The sequence below is a fragment of the Salvelinus alpinus genome, chromosome 2 (genome assembly GCF_045679555.1).
Source record: "Salvelinus alpinus chromosome 2, SLU_Salpinus.1, whole genome shotgun sequence".
In the NCBI taxonomy this organism is placed as follows: Eukaryota; Metazoa; Chordata; class Actinopteri; order Salmoniformes; family Salmonidae; genus Salvelinus; species Salvelinus alpinus.
The window spans coordinates 104,854,037-104,869,924 of NC_092087.1; the positions used below are offsets into that span (position 1 = coordinate 104,854,037).

Genomic DNA, 15,888 nt, shown 5'->3' on the forward strand with positions numbered 1-15,888 from the left:
AACCTAGAACCAACCTAGAACCAACCTAAATAACCTAGAAAAAACTCCCTCAGATGACAGTCCTATAACATGTTACACAATAAATCTATGTTTTGTTCGAAAAATGTGCATATTTTAGCTATAAATCAGTTTTACATTACTGCTACCATCATAGCCACCATCACAGCTACAGTCAGAAATCGCACGGCAGTAGCCAGAGAAAATACAGACACCAACGTCAACTACTAATTACACATCATAAAACATTTCAGAACAATATATGGTGGATAGCTAATGAAAGAATAAGATCTTGTGAACAGAGCCAATATTTCCAATTTTTTAAGTGTTTTACAGCGAAAACACAATATATCGTTATATTAGCTTACTACAATAGCTAGCACACAGCAGCATTGCTTCTAGTCAAACGGTAGCATAGCACAGTTCGACAGATATATATGAAAAAGCATCCCAAATTGGGTCCTTATCTTTGTGGATCTTCCATCGGAATGTTCTCCAAGGGGTCCTTTGTTCAGAACCGACTTTATTTGGATCCATAACGAACGATTTCCCTCAGAATTAGCAAGCACCATTAGCTAGCATTGCTAGCCTCTCGTTCTTGAACCAATTCTTGCGTCGCATCACGTCTAAAGTCCAGAATAGATTTCAATAATATAATTAAACTATATTGAAAAAACATACTTTAAGATGATATTGTGACATGTATCAAAGAAAATCAAAGCCAGAGATCATATTCACCTTTAAAAAGGTTCTTCAATGAGCCGAGTACAGGTCAGACTTCGCGCCCAGAAAATAAATAAAAGTGCGCACGTCTCAGTCCAAGACGTTGTGTTCAGTCCCTGGTCGAGATAATCAACTGATTTTTTCTCTCACTTCCGCATTACATCCAGGCGAAGGCGTATGACGTGTTTCTACAGTCATAAGTGACATGCCCTTTTATAGACAAGCTCCTGAAGAGAGAGTTCGCTTTTGGAAATCTCACTTCCGGTTAGGAAATGGTCTGTAAAAGGAGTTCTGTTTCACTTAGAGAAATAATTCAAACGTTTTTAGAAACTAGAGACTGTTTTCTATCCAATAGTAATAATAATATGCATATTGTACGAGCAAGAATTGAGTACGAGGCCGTTTAAAAATCATACGATTTTCTCCAAAAGTGAAAACAGCACCCCCTTGTCCTCAACAGGTTAACTTTACCATTCAGAATGAATACCTGAATACCCTTAATGTTGTTTACCTTATCCCAGACCTTAACTTTACCATTCAGAATGAATACCTGAATACCCTTAATGTTGTTTACCTTATCCCAGACCTTAACTTTACCATTCAGAATGAATACCTGAATACCCTTAATGTTGTTTACCTTATCCCAGACCTTAACTTTACCATTCAGAATGAATACCTGAATACCCTTAATGTTGTTTACCTTATCCCAGACCTTAACTTTACCATTCAGAATGAATACCTGAATACCCTTAATGTTGTTTACCTTATCCCAGACCTTAACTTTACCATTCAGAATGAATACCTGAATACCCTTAATGTTGTTTACCTTATCCCAGACCTTAACTTTACCATTCAGAATGAATACCTGAATACCTTTAACAAGAAGTTAAGCTTTATTTTGGTGTTTTGCATTTCTGATTTTATGAAAGTTAAATTTTTCTAATAATTTAATTTGAATTTCGCGCTCTACAATTTCACCGGATGTTGTCGAAACGTTCCGCCGTAACTTAAGGGATATTATGTGTAGATGGGTGAGATATTTAAAAGAAATTGAAGACATTTTTATTTAAGGGTGTAACACCAGTGTGGGAAAGGGTAAAGGGGTGGGGATACTTTCTGACTGTACGTATAACCTGTACATATAACCTGTACATATAACCTGTACATATAACCTGTACATATAACCTGTACATATAACCTGTACATATAACCTGTACGTATAACCTGTACATATAACCTGTACATATGACCTGTACATATAACCTGTACATATAACCTGTACATATGACCTGTCCATATAACCTGTACATATAACCTGTACGTATAACCTGTACATATAACCTGTACATATGACCTGTACATATAACCTGTACATATGACCTGTACATATAACCTGTACATATAACCTGTACGTATAACCTGTACATATGACCTGTACATATAACCTGTACATATGACCTGTACATATAACCTGTACATATGACCTGTACATATAACCTGTACATATAACCTGTACGTATAACCTGTACATATAACCTGTACATATGACCTGTACATATAACCTGTACATATAACCTGTACATATAACCTGTACATATAACCTGTACATATAACCTGTACATATAACCTGTACATATAACCTGTACATATAACCTGTACATATGACCTGTACATATAACCTGTACATATGACCTGTACATATAACCTGTACATATAACCTGTACGTATAACCTGTACATATAACCTGTACATATGACCTGTACATATAACCTGTACATATAACCTGTACATATAACCTGTACATATAACCTGTACATATAACCTGTACATATAACCTGTACATATGACCTGTACATATGACCTGTACATATAACCTGTACATATAACCTGTACATATAACCTGTACATATAACCTGTACATATAACCTGTACATATAACCTGTACATATGACCTGTACATATAACCTGTACATATAACCTGTACATATAACCTGTACATATAACCTGTACATATGACCTGTACATATAACCTGTACATATAACCTGTACATATGACCTGTACATATGACCTGTACGTATGACCTGTACGTATGACCTGTACGTATAACCTGTACGTATAACCTGTACATATAACCTGTACATATAACCTGTACATATAACCTGTACATATAACCTGTACATATAACCTGTACATATAACCTGTACATATGACCTGTACATATAACCTGTACATATAACCTGTACATATAACCTGTACATATAACCTGTACATATGACCTGTACATATAACCTGTACATATAACCTGTACATATGACCTGTACATATAACCTGTACGTATAACCTGTACATATGACCTGTACGTATAACCTGTACGTATAACCTGTACATATAACCTGTACATATAACCTGTACATATAACCTGTACATATAACCTGTACATATAACCTGTACATATAACCTGTACATATAACCTGTACATATAACCTGTACATATGACCTGTACATATAACCTGTACACATAACCTGTACATATAACCTGTACATATAACCTGTACATATAAGCTGTACATATAACCTGTACATATAACCTGTACATTGTTTTATGTCCATGTTTTGACTTATAAATGATTATAAATGATTATTATAAATGATTATAAATGATTATAAATTCAAGCTGAATTAAATATTTATTCTCTCCTCTTCTCTTCTCCTCCTCCAGATGTAGCTCCATATTTCCGTGTGTCTCCGGGCCAGGTCCAGACCCATCTAGAGGGTAACAGGCTGGTACTGACCTGTCTGGCTGAAGGCTCCTGGCCTCTACAGTACCGATGGATCCTCAACAACACAGATATCACACACTTCTCTCCACTATACACGTAAATATACCTTCACTCTCCATACATCTCTCTATAAATATAGCATATAGCTCTCTACCTCCTTCTCTCCACTATACACGTAAATATACCTTCACTATACATACATTTCTCTATAAATATAGCAATATATAATATACCTTTCTCTACCTTCTTCTCCACTTTAAATGTAGATATACGTATATATAATATACCTACATATGATATACCTATATATAATATACCTCTCTCTATAGATATACCTATATATAATATACCTCTCTCTATAGATATATCTATATATAATATACCTCTCTACAAATATACCTATACATAATATAGCTCTCTCTATTAATATACCTATATATAATATGCCTATGTACAATATACCTATCTATGAACAATATACCTATATTTAATATACCTATATTTAATATACCTATGTATAATATACCTATATATAATATACCTATATTTAATATACCTATCTATAAACAATATACCTATATTTAATATACCTATGTATAATATACCTATATATAATATACCTATATTTAATATACCTATCTATAAACAATATACCTATATTTAATATACCTATGTATAATATACCTATATATAATATACCTATATTTAATATACCTATCTATAAACAATATACCTATATTTAATATACCTATGTATAATATACCTATATATAATATACCTATGTATAATATACCTATATATAATATACCTATATAGAATATACCTATATATAATATACCTTTATTTAATATACCTATGTATAATATACCTATATATAATATACCTATGTATAATATACCTATATACAATATACCTATATATAATATACCTTTATTTAATATACCTATGTATAATATACCTATGTATAATATACCTACAGTGGGGAGAACAAGTATTTGATACACTACCGATTTTGCAGGTTTTCCTACTTACAAAGCATGTAGAGGTCTGTAATATTTATCATAGGTACACTTCAACTGTGAGACACGGAATCTAAAACAAAAATCCAGAAAATCACATTGTATGATTTTTAAGTAATTAATTTGCATTTTATTGCATGACATAAGTATTTGATACATCAGAAAAGCAGAACTTAATATTTGGTACAGAAACCTTTGTTTGCAATTACAGAGATCATACGTTTCCTGGAGTTCTTGACCAGGTTTGCACACACTGCAGCAGGGATTTTGTCCCACTCCTCCATACAGACCTTCTCCTGATCCTTCAGGTTTCGGTGCTGTCGCTGGGCAATACGGACTTTCAGCGCCCTCCAAAGATTTTCTATTGGGTTCAGGTCTGGAGACTGGCTAGGCCACTCCAGGACCTTGAGATGCTTCTTACGGAGCCACTCCTTAGTTTCCCTGGCTGTGTGTTTCGGGTCGTTGTCATGCTGGAAGACCCAGCCACGACCCATCTTCAATGCTCTTACTGAGGGAAGGAGGTCGTTGGCCAAGATCTCGCGATACATGGCCCCATCCATCCTCCCCTCAATACGGTGCAGTCGTCCTGTCCCCTTTGCAGAAAAGCATCCCCAAAGAATGATGTTTCCACCTCCATGCTTCATGGTTGGGATGGTGTTCTTGGGGTTGTACTCATCCTTCTTCTTCCTCCAAACACGTCGAGTGGAGTTTAGACCAAAAAGCTCAATTTTTGTCTCATCAGACCACATGACCTTCTCCCATTCTTCCTCTGGATCATCCAGATGGTCATTGGCAAACTTCAGGCGGGCCTGGACATGCCCTGGCTTGAGCAGGGGGACCTTGCGTGCGCTGCAGTATTTTAATCCATGACGGCATAGTGTGTTACTAATGGTTTTCTTTGAGACTGTGGTCCCAGCTCTCTTCAGGTCATTGACCAGGTCCTGCCGTGTAGTTCTGGGCTGATCCCTCACCTTCCTCATGATCATTGATGCCCCACGAGGTGAGATCTTGCATGGAGCCCCAGACCGAGGATGATTGACCGTCATCTTGAACTTCTTCCATTTTCTAATAATTGCGCCAACAGTTGTTGCCTTCTCACCAAGCTGCTTGCCTATTGTCCTGTAGCCCATCCCAGCCTTGTGCAGGTCTACAATTTTATCCCTGATGTCCTTACACAGCTCTCTGGTCTTGGCCATTGTGGAGAGGTTGGAGTCTGTTTGATTGAGTGTGTGGACAGGTGTCTTTTATACAGGTAACGAGTTCAAACAGGTGCAGTTAATACAGGTAATGAGTGGAGAACAAGAGGGCTTCTTAAAGAAAAACTAACAGGTCTGTGAGAGTCGGAATTCTTACTGGTTGGAAGGTGATCAAATACTTATGTCTTGCAATAAAATGCAAATTAATTACTTAAAAATCATACAATGTGATTTTCTGGATTTTTGTTTTAGATTCCGTCTCTCACAGTTGAAGTGTACCTATGATAAAAATTACAGACCTCTACATGCTTTGTAAGTAGGAAAACCTGCAAAATCGGCAGTGTATCAAATACTTGTTCTCCCCACTGTATATACAATATACCTATATATAATATACCTTTATTTAATATACCTATGTATAATATACCTTTATTTAATATACCTATGTATAATATACCTATGTATAATATACCTATATACAATATACCTATATATAATATACCTTTATTTAATATACCTATATATAATATACCTTTATTTAATATACCTATGTATAATATACCTATATATAATATACCTTTATTTAATATACCTATGTATAATATACCTATGTATAATATACCTATGTATAATATACCTATATATAATATACCTTTATTTAATATACCTATGTATAATATACCTATATACAATATACCTATATGTAATATACCTTTATTTAATATACCTATGTATAATATACCTTTATTTAATATACCTATGTATAATATACCTATATACAATATACCTATATATAATATACCTTTATTTAATATACCTATATATAATATACCTTTATTTAATATACCTATGTATAATATACCTTTATTTAATATACCTATGTATAATATACCTATGTATAATATACCTATATACAATATACCTATATATAATATACCTTTATTTAATATACCTATATATAATATACCTTTATTTAATATACCTATGTATAATATACCTATATATAATATACCTTTATTTAATATACCTATGTATAATATACCTATGTATAATATACCTATGTATAATATACCTATATATAATATACCTTTATTTAATATACCTATGTATAATATACCTATATACAATATACCTATATGTAATATACCTTTATTTAATATACCTATGTATAATATACCTTTATTTAATATACCTATGTATAATATACCTATATACAATATACCTATATATAATATACCTTTATTTAATATACCTATATATAATATACCTATGTATAATATACCTATATACAATATACCTATATATAATATACCTTTATTTAATATACCTATGTATAATATACCTTTATTTAATATACCTATGTATAATATACCTATATACAATATACCTATATATAATATACCTTTATTTAATATACCTATGTATAATATACCTATGTATAATATACCTATATACAATATACCTATATATAATATACCTTTATTTAATATACCTATATATAATATACCTTTATTTAATATACCTATGTATAATATACCTATATATAATATACCTTTATTTAATATACCTATATTTAATATACCTATGTATAATATACCTATGTATAATATACCTTTATTTAATATACCTATATATAATATACCTTTATTTAATATACCTATATTTAATATACCTTTATTTAATATACCTATGTATAATATACCTATATATAATATACCTATGTATAATATACCTATATATAATATACCTATATATAATATACCTATACATAATATGCCTATATATAATATACCTATGTATAATATACCTATATATAATATACCTATATATAATATACCTATATATAATATACCTATACATAATATGCCTCTCTCTCCCCGTAAATGTCTTCTTCATACTTTATTTTACTAACTTGAGAAACCTGAGAGCAACTTTTTGTCAGATGTCTGTGGTAGTGTGTATATCAGCAGCCAGCACCCATCCTGTAGTCTCCGTGTCATCCTCCTGTCTCCCCCTCTCTCCCCAGAGTGGTATGCATGATCTATCAGATAATAATATATAGATGAAGATATGTCTCTATATATAATGTGTTGTGGAATGTATAATAATAGATATATATATGAACACTCTCCTGTCTGTCTCAGCTCTCACACACTCTGGGCTTCTATCTCTTTCCTCGTGGCGTGTTGACACGAGGCGATGTGTTAAAAGGCGAAGGAGGACAGAAGGACGCAGGGCAATAACTGCTGCTAGAACAACGTCTAAGACAAACACAATTCCAGACACACTCCTGCTGCCTGCACTCACACAGACAGACACACACCACTGCAAACTCAAAGACTAACTCTTCAACTCCAGCGAGGTCTGGGTTTTGTTGACTAAGCTCCCCTCTCTCATTTACACTACAGGAGGGCTGGGGGATTGATAGGACCACCACGAGGTCTGGGTGTTGTTGACTAAGCTCCCCTCTCTCATTTACACTACAGGAGGGCTGGGGGATCGATAGGACCACCACGAGGTCTGGGTGTTGTTGACTAAGCTCCCCTCTCTCATTTACACTACAGGAGGGCTGGGGGATCGATAGGACCACCACGAGGTCTGGGTTTTGTTGACTAAGCTCCCCTCTCTCATTTACACTACAGGAGGGCTGGGGGATTGATAGGACCACCACGAGGTCTGGGTGTTGTTGACTAAGCTTCCCTCTCTCATTTACACTACAGGAGGGCTGGGGGATTGATAGGACCACCACGAGGTCTGGGTGTTGTTGACTAAGCTCCCCTCTCTCATTTACACTACAGGAGGGCTGGGGGATTGATAGGACCACCACGAGGTCTGGGTGTTGTTGACTAAGCTCCCCTCTCTCATTTACACTACAGGAGGGCTGGGGGATTGATAGGACCACCATGATGTCTGGGTGTTGTTGACTAAGCTCCCCTCTCTCATTTACACTACAGGAGGGCTGGGGGATCGATAGGACCACCACGAGGTCTGGGTTTTGTTGACTGAGCTTCCCTCTCTCATTTACACTACAGGAGGGCTGGGGGCTAAGCTTCCCTCTCTCCAACCGTGCTGTGATACATTACTGCTTGTTACATCACTCACCCATAGAGTATGGAACATACATACACAGAGAGAGAGAGAGACAGCGAGAGAGAGAGATGGAGAGAGAGAGAGAGAGAGAGAGAGAGAGAGAGAGAGAGAGAGAGAGAGAGAGAGAGAGAGAGAGAGAGAGAGAGAGAGAGAGAGAGCGAGAGAGAGCGAGAAAGAGAAAAGGGAAAGAGGGAAGAGGGAGAGAGAGATGGAAAGAGAATGCACACACACCCTTTCTCTCTGTTTGTGCGGGGGAATGACCCAGCAGTTTGTAGCCATGTATTGATTGAGATGGTAAGTGGGATTCTGCATCGGACGTTAGAACGACGACAGCAACACGACCACGCTGGGTCTATTATGATGTCACGGCTGATTCCAGGACTTCTCAAAGTTAAGGCCCGAATGTTTAGAAAACATCTGTTTGGGGATGTAAGAGGGCTTTAGTTTGACAATGTTAGATTAGAGTTAGTTAGATAATATTATGACTATGTTAGTTAGACAATGTTAGATTAGAGTTAGTTAGATAATATTATGACTATGTTAGTTAGACAATGTTAGATTAGAGTTAGTTAGATAATATTATGACTATGTTAGTTTGACAATGTTAGATTAGAGTTAGTTAGATAATATTATGATATAGTTAGTTTGACAATGTTAGGTTAGAGTTAGTTAGAAAATATTATGACTATGTTAGTTAGACAATGTTAGGTTAGAGTTAGTTAGATAATATTATGACTATGTTAGTTAGACAATGTTAGGTTAGAGTTAGTTAGATAATATTATGATATAGTTAGTTTGACAATGTTAGGTTAGAGTTAGTTAGATAATATTATAACTATGTTAGTTAGACAATGTTAGGTTAGAGTTAGTTAGATAATATTATGATATAGTTAGTTTGACAATGTTAGATTAGAGTTAGTTAGATAATATTATGACTATGTTAGTTAGACAATGTTAGATTAGAGTTAGTTAGATAATATTATGACTATGTTAGTTTGACAATGTTAGATTAGAGTTAGTTAGAAAATATTATGACTATGTTAGTTAGACAATGTTAGGTTAGAGTTAGTTAGATAATATTATGACTATGTTAGTTAGACAATGTTAGGTTAGAGTTAGTTAGATAATATTATGATATAGTTAGTTTGACAATGTTAGGTTAGAGTTAGTTAGATAATATTATAACTATGTTAGTTAGACAATGTTAGGTTAGAGTTAGTTAGATAATATTATGATATAGTTAGTTTGACAATGTTAGGTTAGAGTTAGTTAGAAAATATTATGACTATGTTAGTTAGACAATGTTAGATTAGAGTTAGTTAGATAATATTATGACTATGTTAGTTTGACAATGTTAGATTAGAGTTAGTTAGAAAATATTATGACTATGTTAGTTAGACAATGTTAGGTTAGAGTTAGTTAGATAATATTATGACTATGTTAGTTAGACAATGTTAGGTTAGAGTTAGTTAGATAATATTATGATATAGTTAGTTTGACAATGTTAGGTTAGAGTTAGTTAGATAATATTATAACTATGTTAGTTAGACAATGTTAGGTTAGAGTTAGTTAGATAATATTATGATATAGTTAGTTTGACAATGTTAGGTTAGAGTTAGTTAGAAAATATTATGACTATGTTAGTTAGACAATGTTAGATTAGAGTTAGTTAGATAATATTATGATATAGTTAGTTTGACAATGTTAGGTTAGAGTTAGTTAGATAATATTATGACTATGTTAGTTTGACAATGTTAGGTTAGAGTTAGTTAGATAATATTATGACTATGTTAGTTTGACAATGTTAGGTTAGAGTTAGTTAGATAATATTATGATATAGTTAGTTTGACAATGTTAGATTAGAGTTAGTTAGATAACATTATGACTATGTTAGTTTGACAATGTTAGATTAGAGTTAGTTAGATAACATTATGACTATGTTAGTTTGACAATGTTAGATTAGAGTTAGTTAGATAATATTATGACTATGTTAGTTTGACAATGTTAGATTAGAGTTAGTTAGATAATATTATGACTATGTTAGTTTGACAATGTTAGGTTAGAGTTAGTTAGATAATATTATGACTATGTTAGTTTGACAATGTTAGGTTAGAGTTAGTTAGATAATATTATGACTATGTTAGTTTGACAATGTTAGATTAGAGTTAGTTAGATAATATTATGACTATGTTAGTTTGACAATGTTAGGTTAGAGTTAGTTAGATAATATTATGACTATGTTAGTTTGACAATGTTAGATTAGAGTTAGTTAGATAATATTATGACTATGTTAGTTTGACAATGTTAGGTTAGAGTTAGTTAGATAATATTATGACTATGTTAGTTTGACAATGTTAGATTAGAGTTAGTTAGATAACATTATGACTATGTTAGTTTGACAATGTTAGATTAGAGTTAGTTAGAAAATATTATGACTATGTTAGTTAGACAATGTTAGATTAGAGTTAGTTAGATAATATTATGATATAGTTAGTTTGACAATGTTAGGTTAGAGTTAGTTAGATAATATTATGACTATGTTAGTTTGACAATGTTAGGTTAGAGTTAGTTAGATAATATTATGACTATGTTAGTTTGACAATGTTAGGTTAGAGTTAGTTAGATAATATTATGACTATGTTAGTTTGACAATGTTAGGTTAGAGTTAGTTAGATAATATTATGACTATGTTAGTTTGACAATGTTAGGTTAGAGTTAGTTAGATAATATTATGACTATGTTAGTTTGACAATGTTAGGTTAGAGTTAGTTAGATAATATTATGATATAGTTAGTTTGACAATGTTAGATTAGAGTTAGTTAGATAACATTATGACTATGTTAGTTTGACAATGTTAGATTAGAGTTAGTTAGATAACATTATGACTATGTTAGTTTGACAATGTTAGATTAGAGTTAGTTAGATAATATTATGACTATGTTAGTTTGACAATGTTAGATTAGAGTTAGTTAGAAAATATTATGACTATGTTAGTTAGACAATGTTAGATTAGAGTTAGTTAGATAATATTATGACTATGTTAGTTTGACAATGTTAGATTAGAGTTAGTTAGATAATATTATGACTATGTTAGTTTGACAATGTTAGATTAGAGTTAGTTAGAAAATATTATGACTATGTTAGTTAGACAATGTTAGGATAGAGTTAGTTTGACAATGTTAGGTTAGACAATGTTAGGATAGAGTTAGTTTGACAATGTTAGGATAGAGTTAGTTAGACAATGTTAGGGTAGAGTTAGTTTGACAGTGTTAGGATAGAATTGGCAATGTGTGAATGTATGGCCACAACAGCCCAGTTAGACAATGTTATGATATAGTTAGACAATGTTAGGATAGAGTTAGACAATGTTAGAATACAGTTAGTTAGACAGTTGTAGGATAGAATTGACAAGGTGTGAACGTATGGCCACAACAGCCCTGTTCAACAGCAGTGTAATGATTGTAATGACAGTAGAGAGGCTGTTCCTCTAGTGATGCTCCAGTCTGAGGCTGATACATCACTGTGTCTGTTGTTCCTCTAGTGATGCTCCAGTCTGAGGCTGATACATCACTGTGTCTGTTGTTGACAACATCACAAGGACACGCTGGCTGGAATACTTGGCTGTGTGTGTGTTTGGCTGTGTGTGTGGGTTGGCTGTGTGTGTGTTTGTTGGTGTGTGTTTGTGTGTGTGTGTGTGTTTGGCTGTGTTTGTGTGTGTGTGTGTGTGTGTGTGTGTTTGGCTGTGTGTGTGTGTGTGTGTGTGTGTGTGTGTGTGTGTGTGTGTGTGTGTGTGTGTGTGTGTGTGTGTGTGTGTGTGTGTGTGTGTGTGTGTGTGTGTGTGTGTGTGTGTGTGTGTGTGTGGGTTGGCTGTGTGTGTGTGTGTGTTGGTGAGTGTTTGTGTGTGTTTTATCCAGGTTGGGTGTAATGGGGTTTTAATGGGCAGTGCCACTCTAATGGGCAACCTGGCATCGGGCAGTAGACACACACACACACACACCACAGACACACACGTACACACCTCCGCCTCCCCATCTGTCCCTCTTTAGGAGTACAGTTCACACATTCTCTCCTCTTCCTCTCTCCTCTTCCTCTCTATGTCTGTCTCCTCCAAGGTCATACACATCATCCTTCCAGTCTGTTTCACCCATTTCTCTCTGTCTCCTCTCTCTCTGTCCTCTCTCTCTCTGTCTCTCTCTCTCTGTCTCCTCTCTCTCTGTGTCTCTCTCTCTGTGTCTCTCTCTCTGTGTCTCTCTCTCTCTCTCTCTCTCTCTCTCTCTCTCTCTCTCTCTCTCTCTCTCTCTCTCTCTCTCTCTCTCTCTCTCTCTCTCTCTCTCTCTCTCTGTCCTCTCTCTCTCTGTCTCTCTCTCTCTGTCTCCTCTCTCTCTGTGTCTCTCTCTCTGTGTCTCTCTCTCTCTCTCTCTCTCTCTCTCTCTCTCTCGCTCTCTCTCTCTCTCTCTCTCTCTCTCTCTCTCTCTCTCTCTCTCTCTCTCTCTCTCTCTCTCTCTCTCTCTCTCTCTCTCTCTCTCTCTCTCTCTCTCTCTCTCTCTCTCTCTCTCTCTCTCCCTCTCCCTCTCCCTCTCATATTATACAGTGTTGTAACAATGTCCAAATAGTTCAATTATAATAATAACAAATATATAAATATAGGTTGTATTTACAATGGTGTTTGTTCTTCACTGGTTGCCCTTTTCTTGTGGTAACTGGTCACAAATCTTGCTGCTGTGATGCACACTGTGGTGTTTCTCTCTAGGTATGTTATCCCAGAGGTAATGACCAGTCCTCTCTCTCTCTAGGTATGTTATCCCAGAGGTAATGACCAGTCCTCTCTCTCTCTAGGTATGGTATCCCAGAGGTAATGACCAGTCCTCTCTCTCTCTAGGTATGGTATCCCAGAGGTAATGACCAGTCCTCTCTCTCTAGGTATGGTATCCCAGAGGTAATGACCAGTCCTCTCTCTCTCTAGGTATGGTATCCCAGAGGTAATGACCAGTCCTCTCTCTCTCTAGGTATGGTATCCCAGAGGTAATGACCAGTCCTCTCTCTCTCTAGGTATGGTATCCCAGAGGTAATGACCAGTCCTCTCTCTAGGTAGGGTATCCCAGAGGTAATGACCAGTCCTCTCTCTCTAGGTAGGGTATCCCAGAGGTAATGACCAGTCCTCTCTCTCTCTAGGTATGGTATCCCAGAGGTAATGACCAGTCCTCTCTCTCTCTAGGTATGGTATCCCAGAGGTAATGACCAGTCCTCTCTCTCTAGGTAGGGTATCCCAGAGGTAATGACCAGTCCTCTCTCTCTCTAGGTATGGTATCCCAGAGGTAATGACCAGTCCTCTCTCTCTCTAGGTATGGTATCCCAGAGGTAATGACCAGTCCTCTCTCTCTCTAGGTATGGTATCCCAGAGGTAATGACCAGTCCTCTCTCTCTCTAGGTAGGGTATCCCAGAGGTAATGACCAGTACTCTCTCTCTCTAGGTATGGTATCCCAGAGGTAATGACCAGTCCTCTCTCTCTCTAGGTAGGGTATCCCAGAGGTAATGACCAGTCCTCTCTCTCTCTAGGTATGGTATCCCAGAGGTAATGACCAGTCCTCTCTCTCTCTAGGTATGTTATCCCAGAGGTAATGACCAGTCCTCTCTCTCTCTAGGTATGGTATCCCAGAGGTAATGACCAGTCCTCTCTCTCTAGGTAGGGTATCCCAGAGGTAATGACCAGTCCTCTCTCTCTCTAGGTATGGTATCCCAGAGGTAATGACCAGTCCTCTCTCTCTCTAGGTATGGTATCCCAGAGGTAATGACCAGTCCTCTCTCTCTCTAGGTATGGTATCCCAGAGGTAATGACCAGTCCTCTCTCTCTCTAGGTAGGGTATCCCAGAGGTAATGACCAGTCCTCTCTCTCTCTAGGTATGGTATCCCAGAGGTAATGACCAGTCCTCTCTCTCTCTAGGTAGGGTATCCCAGAGGTAATGACCAGTCCTCTCTCTCTCTAGGTATGGTATCCCAGAGGTAATGACCAGTCCTCTCTCTCTCTAGGTATGGTATCCCAGAGGTAATGACCAGTCCTCTCTCTCTAGGTAGGGTATCCCAGAGGTAATGACCAGTCCTCTCTCTCTCTAGGTAGGGTATCCCAGAGGTAATGACCAGTCCTCTCTCTCTCTAGGTATGGTAACCCAGAGGTAATGACCAGTCCTCTCTCTCTCTAGGTATGGTGTCCCAGAGGTAATGACCAGTCCTCTCTCTCTCTAGGTATGGTATCCCAGAGGTAATGACCAGTCCTCTCTCTCTCTAGGTATGGTAACCCAGAGGTAATGACCAGTCCTCTCTCTCTCTAGGTATGGTATCCCAGAGGTAATGACCAGTACTCTCTCTCTCTAGGTATGGTATCCCAGAGGTAATGACCAGTCCTCTCTCTCTCTAGGTAGGGTATCCCAGAGGTAATGACCAGTCCTCTCTCTCTCTAGGTATGGTATCCCAGAGGTAATGACCAGTACTCTCTCTCTCTAGGTTTGGTATCCCAGAGGTAATGACCAGTCCTCTCTCTCTCTAGGTATGGTATCCCAGAGGTAATGACCAGTCCCCTCTCTCTCTAGGTATGGTATCCCAGAGGTAATGACCAGTCCTCTCTCTCTCTAGGTATGGTATCCCAGAGGTAATGTCTCTCTCTCTCTAGGTAGGGTATCCCAGAGGTAATGACCAGTCCTCTCTCTCTCTAGGTATGGTATCCCAGAGGTAATGACCAGTCCTCTCTCTCTCTAGGTATGGTGTCCCAGAGGTAATGACCAGTCCTCTCTCTCTCTAGGTAGGGTATCCCAGAGGTAATGACCAGTCCTCTCTCTCTCTAGGTAGGGTATCCCAGAGGTAATGACCAGTCCTCTCTCTCTCTCTAGGTAGGGTATCCCAGAGGTAATGACCAGTACTCTCTCTCTCTAGGTATGGTATCCCAGAGGTAATGACCAGTCCTCTCTCTCTCTAGGTATGGTATCCCAGAGGTAATGACCAGTCCTCTCTCTCTCTAGGTTGGGTATCCCAGAGGTAATGACCAGTCCTCTCTCTCTCTAGGTATGGTATCCCAGAGGTAATGACCAGT

At 36.5% G+C, this 15,888-nt stretch overlaps 1 protein-coding gene across 1 annotated transcript in view; it reads left to right on the forward strand.

The window, feature by feature from the left end:
- Positions 1 to 15,888, forward strand: part of LOC139547594 (protein sidekick-1-like) — a 458,168-nt gene that overhangs the window by 189,112 nt on the left and 253,168 nt on the right. The window contains exon 2 of the mRNA XM_071356530.1: positions 3,441 to 3,597. Coding sequence (XP_071212631.1) covers positions 3,441 to 3,597 — 157 coding nt within the window. The remainder of the gene's footprint in view (positions 1 to 3,440; positions 3,598 to 15,888) is intronic.